Genomic DNA, 7,630 nt, shown 5'->3' on the forward strand with positions numbered 1-7,630 from the left:
TTCCTTTGAACATGAGGAAGGGTTGATACGGGATACAGACTGATATCCCTGCTCTACCTTATCTGTGGCTTAAAACTTAGCTACTTGAAGCCAAGGTCTGTGAAACTGAAGAGTACCCTATGCTCCCAGGTCAAATCACACAAGTTTACAGCTCCACACACACCGATCAACAGTGAACCTGCTGCTAGAAGAGTCCTCCGATCTCATCAGAAACCACAATCTGATCATTCTGCAGCTCTGCTCAAGGGTATCCACCACCAAGGAAGCTGAGCTAAGACATCCTAAAAGGCTGGATTTATGCTCCTGTTTTATGTTGTTCTCTTCACGTGCGTATGACAACCCTGAAGTAATGACATCCACAGCCAGCCTATCACAAAATCACCCCACGTGAGGAGGAAAAAATAAAATTATGTCTTGCTTCCACAACTATCCAGCCCTGTAATGCAGCACCTCCACTGCTGGTAACAGCTTTACACTGCATTTACAAGGTGTCACATGGAAGGCAGGAGCGGGGAAATTTTCCTCGACCCCTAGTGTTTGATCTATCAGTGCCACAGGAAAGCAGAGACACTTGTGCCTGACCAGTCTGCAGTGTCCCATTACAGGGGCCCTTCACCAAACAGTCCCACCGGATTGGAGGGTGATTAGATTGACTTGTTTAGGAAAATGCACCAACAGCATCATGGGGACCCCTCAACGAGTCTTCCCGATTGATTTGGTTATGTCACCCATGGCTGGCAACTGCTAGTGCCCATGAAGGACTAATACTAACAGTTTACGGAACAACACTATTTATTAATATAAAATAGTGACAAATCCAGATTTGTGATTGCCGGTGGTAGGGACTGTCTGCAAAAACAAGCTTGAAGTGATATACAACCAAACTATAATCACTAATAACAGCCACCATGAGTTAGTTATTCAGTGCTCATAAGGCAAAGTTCTTACCCAGCAGGTGTCCCTACGGGGGAAGAACACAGGTTCAGCTCATTGACTGATCCCAGAAGTTCCAACGGAGTGCTCCCCCGCTTCTCCGCTCATTCATTCACCTTTTATACTTTTCTTTACTCTCAGGTGGAGCTTGAGTGACTGTAGGCATACATTCTTATATTACTGATTGGTGTAAAATTCTCTCGCTTCTTGTTTAAAGATACAGCTGATAAAAAATAGAAAGCGCATGCTCGGTGAGGGGTGGTCATACCTTGGAGGTGGGATAAACCAAGTGTGAATGTCTTTTTTTATTGAAGTAATGAATACAAAAATGGCAGAGGGGGAAGCATCTCATGCATTTGATAATTTTTTAATAAAAATCCACCATGGCAGGGAAATGAATAATTTTAAGAAAGTCAAATAGCAGATTTGCAACTGAGCATTAGATAATCATATTTTTACTACGTTTACTATGTTTCAGCTTTAAAGAGGATTTAACTCCAAAACAAGAGTTAGTTTGGTAAGAGATTGCCTTAAATGATTTACAGATGTGATATAAAAGTTCAAATGTAATGGAAAAAGTTGCCTTGTTCTATAAAAAATGCCCAAATAAACCCAGCATCCCTTTCCCTCCCTTCTCCTAAGACAGTATATATAACCATTAGAGGTCATCACAGGTCCAAAAAAACCTTGATTGATTATTTAAATCACTAGAGTCCCAGAATGCATCTACTGATTTATATACCAATATTCATAGAAAGTGTTTTCACCAAAATTCAGCAGTCACAACAGCAAAGCCATTAGGAAGAAAAGACTGTTTCCATGATCAGCATCCTGCTGCTTCAAGTAACACAGCATGCTGGCCTAGGTCATCTTCAAAGGAAGTCCACCTTCTCATAGGTCTTTTCAATGAGGGTTAATATGTTCTTCAAGTCAGCTGACTGCTGGATAGTGTTCATATCCTGCAAAAGACCTTCTTGATTTTTTATCTTCAAAATTTCTTCCTAAAGAATGAAAGAAAGAACAAAAAAAAAGAAAAAGGCTTCCACCGAGTCCAGCGGAAACATCACTGTCATGCCATCTAGCTGTACCTAAATACAGCTAAAATAAAAAGATTCAAAGACCCAGAACAAGACAGCCTTCCTTCCATCAGTTACAGAGAGATACAGTTCAGGAATGGCTACAGGTTCTCTAGGACCACAGGGTTGCTAGGAAAAGGCACAGGATCCTTTAAATGGCAGGTTTCCTAGGGTTTTGCTCCGTTTTAAAAACATAAGCATACAGGTCTAAATGGAAAGAAAAAAAAAAAAGAAAAAGAGAGAGAACTTTCAGATACTTCAGAATTTCAGCACTACCTCCTCTAACAGAGGTTAAGCGATGAAAGCACATTCTGTTGCCTTCCTTCTCCTAGCCCAGGTGTCTCTGAAAATATATTCCATGCTCACCTGCAAAATGGGTGCCTGTAAACTGCGCTTGGGGAGTTCTGGCAGGTGAAGTGCTCCACTGCTATTCTCCTGGAATATCTAGAAAGGGAAAAAAAAAAGAGTAAAAAAATAACCCAAAATCACACATCAAGCACACAAGAAGGAAAAACTAGCTGTTATTATCCAGCTTCTGAGAACTAAACTTTTTAATTTTGCAACTGAGGTTGGGAAGACAGAAAAAAAGAGACCTTCCCAGAGGCAAATACGGCATTCCTTATACAACACACTCTGCAGAAACAGCTTGTATGGGACAGTGCTGGAAGCTAGCCCATTCCTCTAGGTTAGAGTGCAGCAGCATCTATTGGAAATGAAATACCTTCCTGGCCTTTTTTTCATCTTCCTCTAACTGGTTCTTGAGCACCTGAATTTTGTACTGCAGGTCACTTATAGTTTCTTTGGTATGTTCTGCTGATCGCTCAGCTGCATTTATTTCTTCCTAAGACAAGATAGACACAAAACCAGAACAGAATTTAGAGATGGTGAGCCTTCTGTGTATAAGATACTGATCATCAGCATCAGCTGAGTCACTTAAAAGTTCAAAAAGATACACTGCTTTGTTGCAAGGGTGGGTGACAATGAATAGACAACTCCTCCACAACAGCACAGACATAGCCAGCAGCCTGTCTACTAAAAAGTTACAACACACGCTGAGCAGCAGCAGATGGGTAAGATACTTTTGTTCCCTTCCTTGCCTTTCATACCTGCAATTGTATCAAAGACTCTTCATTTGTCTCAAGCATTTGTTTCTCTGCCATTAGAAGGCTCAGGACATTCTTCAGGTTGCCCAGCTTCCCTGGGGGCACCTTCAAAGTCTTGAAAAATCTCAGCACCCTTTGTTATAGAAAAAGGAAAACATGACTTGTTTGGATGACTTTGCAAAGCAAGAAGAAAACTGCCTAATGACTTTTCTGGGGAAAAACTAATCTCAGTTCAGCCCAATTGCTGCCAGTGAAGTAAAAGGATCCAGACAGGAAGAAAAGCTGTCTTGAATTGTTTTCCAAAATCACGTGGAATATATGGCTAAGGAAGGAACCAGGATCAAGAAATCCCACCATTCCAACCTTTACTATTACACTGACATTGTGGTGTTTCTATCCCATTGACCTGTAACACTCCCTGACTGTAATATTTACCCAGTTCTGACTGTTCTGCTTTTCAAAGTAAAACTAAGTTCTAAAATATTCAATTTTAACTGCTTCCAAGCAAAGACTATCCTAGCAAAATCAAACGTGACATAGTTTTATGCCAGGGGAAGTGTTTTAGCTTGCTCTCAAAGGTCCTTCTGATTCTGAAGAAGACCTGAATCCTTCCAAGCTGGATCTGAAGCTGTTAGATACACCAAACTGCCAGAGTTCCTGTGCATCACAGATGAGACTGCAGGAGTTTGGCAACTGAGAAATTAAACAGGTCACAAATCACAAAACAAAAAAATAAAAGAAAACCATTTATGAGAAACTAGCTCCTCATGTTTGAGTCTTGAGGTACTGTACACACAAAGAAAGCGACGTATGAGCTCAGGCTCTATGTCAGTAAAATCCTGGTATACCCCCCCCCCCCCAAATTCTCAGACACTCAAGCATATGTAATTACTCCCAGAAGGAAACAAAAAGGCTGCAAGTTATGCCTCAACACAAAATTTCACTTCTCTTAGAAGTAACTTCAACAGTCACAAAATGAATTAGCATTTAGGAAGATTTAGCTGTATCTGCTCCTGCCACTACCATAAAATGAGAATAAAATAAATAGTTGCCCAAAAATTTAAACCCTGGGTAGAGTACAAAGCTGATTCAAGGAGCTCTTAAGAATACCTCCCAGGTTCTGTTACTCATATAGAAGTAGTTAAAGTGGGTCTTCCAACAACTCTTCCTTGTTGACTTGAATCAACACAGTGTCAAGGTATTTCCCTCCTTGATTTTGCATCAACTCTCCTTTCCAAGATTTCCTAAATGATCGCTCCCAGGAGCAATTCTGTAAGCATGGTACAAAACAACTAGCTAAACTAAATCACTTTTCTCACCTTTTTCTTTTTTTAATTTTGATTTCTTACCTTTCTTTCAGTAAATTGAGGTGCTTCTGAACATTCTTTTTTTTCTCACTATTTTGGCACAAAATAGATCTGGAAAGAAAATAAAGGCAGAATTTTCATCACAAAGCCTGCAAGCACAGAGAACTCATCAAATAAAGTAACAGAGTTGTAACTTCTCTAGCTAAAACTTCCCAGCTTCACATAGAAATTATTATATTATACTGGACAAAAATATACACAGCCAACCATATTACCCAAAAAAAAGCTCCAAAGCTTTTCCAGCTCAAGCAATGTTATGATTTTTACTTTACTCCTTGTGGAAACAAAGAGCCACCGCCAGGATATTTGGCACTTACAGTATTACTGAATCCATTACAGTTTCCAGAAACCACCTACTGCTCTCTGAGAGAGTCTGCCAAGATGCCATTTCAGCACTGGTTAGCTTCACCTTTTTTGAAGGACCTTCTCCTGCTAACACAAAGGAAAAAAGGAAAAGACTGAGAGGGGATCTTATCAATGTCTACAAATATCTTAAGTGTGAGTGTTAACAGGATGGGGCCAGGCTATTTTCAGTGGTGCCCAGCAACAGGACAAGGGGCAACAAGCACAAACTGCAGCACAGGGAGCTCCACCTTAATACAAGGAAAAACTTCTTTACTTTGAGGGTGATACAGCACTAGAACAGGCTGCCCAGAGAGGCTGTGAAGTCTCCTCTGGAGACATTCAAAACCCACCTGGATGCCACTCTGTGCAACCTGCTCTAGGAGAACCTGCTTTAGCAGGGGGTTGGACTAGGTGATTTCCAGAGGTCCCTTCCAACACCGACCATTCTGTGAATTTTACAAAAGAACACTACTTGCAAACAAAAGCATATGATTAATACGTGCATATACAACACATATTATATGAATGCACACTGGCTAAGACTGTATTGCAAATACCCACTGTTACTGTCCAGAAAGAAAACTTTGAAACTTATTTCAGTGACATCTCAGACATCCATGGTTTCAACATTACAGTTACTTCTACTTTCAGTGGTTTTTTCAAACCACTGGATTTGTACAAGACAAACATAAGAATACAATCCCACCTGCAGGGGAATAGTCCCCGTATTCCTTAGCTTTCCTTTTGACCGTCTGAGTGACCTGCTGAAAAGAAAAAATGTACAGCAAATGTGATAATTTTGCAACATCCTCTGCTGCTCAACCATTCATCTACTACAAGCAACCTGCTATAAATGTTCTGTGGAAGCATGTTAGTGCTCGACAGAGAGCTGTTGACACTGACCTCAAAAAAGACTTTGAGCTGTGAAACAGTAATTTATCTTATGCAGGTTAAGGAGAGCAATTCCCTGTCTTAATTCCTCCCAATCCAAGAATGAGGTCATGAAATAAGGAACACACAAACGTATGGCTATCCATCCACATCTTGAGATGACACTGTTCCTAAGTTCAGAGGTAAAGCAAGCTCTCGCCAACAGAAAGCTGCCTAGGACAATCCTGAGACACGCATAGAATATTTTCCAGAACTTAATACACTGAGCTGAGTGAACTGTGACTTTATGACTGTTCAAAGAGATGCTATGCAGTTCTTCAGAACTGCACAGCCAGCTTGCCTTCTCATTAATAACCAGGGAATGCTTCCCTCTACTTGTCACAGGCATGGTAGCACGCAACTAGAAATTCTGGAAACCAGACAGCAGCTAAGGCAGTGGGACTCAAAAGATCTGTTCACACTGGACATTTCCTCAAGAGGACGACATTTAGCTAATGAAATATTCTCTATAAATGCCAGTAAAAACTGGGCAAAAAACGCTTCTTTTTTTTTTCTTTCATTACTTTTTTAATTTGTTTGATCCAAAATAATGGTTACCTTTCTTTTTTGTCCTTTTGGTCTTCCTTCTCCATCTGTTCCTTTTGTTTTGCTGGATGGCCCTTGCTGATTTTCTGATGTAAACCAGTTTTTTGCTGATACCCAACAAGCAGTCCCTCTCATTTTACTGTAAGATGTGTAGTGGCATGTAAGCCAAATGGAACCGGAAGAAACAAAACCAAAATTAAAATCCAGCAATTATAATCCATACAGTACAAAGCATACATTAAAAAGCAAAATGACAGAAACACCCAATGCTAAATAAGCCCAAATGTTTGCATTTTTTTTTAACTAAAAACCTAAATCTTGCATATTTATCCCAGTGTAGGACCATGAAAAAAGCATCTCTATTTGGCTTTTAGACAAATGTTTGTGTATGTTCCACACATCTTTCTAAACCTAAAAGCCAGTAAGTCCATATGCCAAATGGCAGCAATAGCAACACAACAGTAACTGCACTGAAAACAGACTAATTTGTTCTTGAAGGCATCCAACAACAGAAACTCTTAAATCATTCAGCGCAGTTCAGCGTGGCTATCACATTACTAGAACTTTTTACCCTAGCACCTAACCTTGCTGCAGTTTAATCCTGTAGCTTCTTTTCTTACTCAGTATAGAGAAAAAAAGAAGCCACGCAGAAGAGAATAATCATTATATCCCAGTAGCCTTCTCTTTCTTAAGCATGACGACTCAGATGTATTCAGTTTTCCTTTCATCCCCTCAGGCCACTTCTTCCCTCACGCGGAAACCCCGTCACGGCTCGCCAGGTAAATAACACCCGCCTCCAGTACCGGCTTTCCGGGACAGCATTTGCAACCCACCGCAGAGAGCGAGGCGCGGACTGTAACTGCCACCACGCAACGCTGCCCGCCACGGCCGCGGCCCGGCCCCGCCCCGCCGAACCACACTCACGCCGGGAGCTGTAGTCCTCACCACCCACGACCCCCTCAGACCCCCAAACTCCCGCTCCCCGCCGCTACCGGATAACACCGCGGGAACCCCCACGAAACCTCCCGGCGGCTCACCGCTAACCTCGCCTCACCCCGCCTCAGCCGCCCCCCGCCTTCCCGCGCAGGCGAGCGCACGCGCAGTGCGCGCTCCCACCTCCCGCCAGAGGGGCGAGGCGCGGCGCGGCCTTCCGCGCATGCGCGCTGCGGGGTGCGCTGGGAGGCGGCGGCGGGGCCGGGAGCAGGTAGCGCCGAGTGGCCGGGGACGGGGCCTGTCCTCAGCCAGCCGCGTTCCCCGGCCGGGCAGGGCCGCGACCCCCTGGGGCCAGCCCCTGTGCCGCCCCTGCTGGCCGCTGAGGGGGCGTGTTGGT

The 7,630-nt window shown here is 42.8% G+C and overlaps 1 protein-coding gene across 4 annotated transcripts; it reads right to left on the bottom strand.

Annotated features, from left to right (window-relative positions):
• Window positions 1–1,372: 1,372 nt before the first annotated feature.
• Window positions 1,373–6,484, bottom strand: CENPQ (centromere protein Q). Of its 4 annotated transcripts, none has more exons than XM_056343052.1 (8): window positions 6,313–6,484; window positions 5,531–5,585; window positions 4,797–4,908; window positions 4,462–4,530; window positions 3,116–3,245; window positions 2,731–2,850; window positions 2,376–2,453; window positions 1,373–1,934 (listed from the first exon to the last, which is right to left on the bottom strand). In XM_056343052.1, exons 1-8 carry the CDS (start codon window positions 6,433–6,435, stop codon window positions 1,806–1,808), a joined length of 816 nt encoding a protein of 271 aa, XP_056199027.1. In that variant the 5' UTR covers window positions 6,436–6,484; the 3' UTR covers window positions 1,373–1,805. The 4 variants fall into 4 exon arrangements, with proteins under 4 accessions (XP_056199027.1, XP_056199026.1, XP_056199025.1 ...); XM_056343051.1 differs by having other exon boundaries at window positions 4,797–4,911; XM_056343050.1 differs by having other exon boundaries at window positions 5,531–5,588; window positions 6,313–6,483.
• Window positions 6,485–7,630: the final 1,146 nt, after the last annotated feature.

This window comes from Falco biarmicus, chromosome 6 (genome assembly GCF_023638135.1).
Source record: "Falco biarmicus isolate bFalBia1 chromosome 6, bFalBia1.pri, whole genome shotgun sequence".
NCBI classification, from domain to species: domain Eukaryota; kingdom Metazoa; phylum Chordata; class Aves; order Falconiformes; family Falconidae; genus Falco; species Falco biarmicus.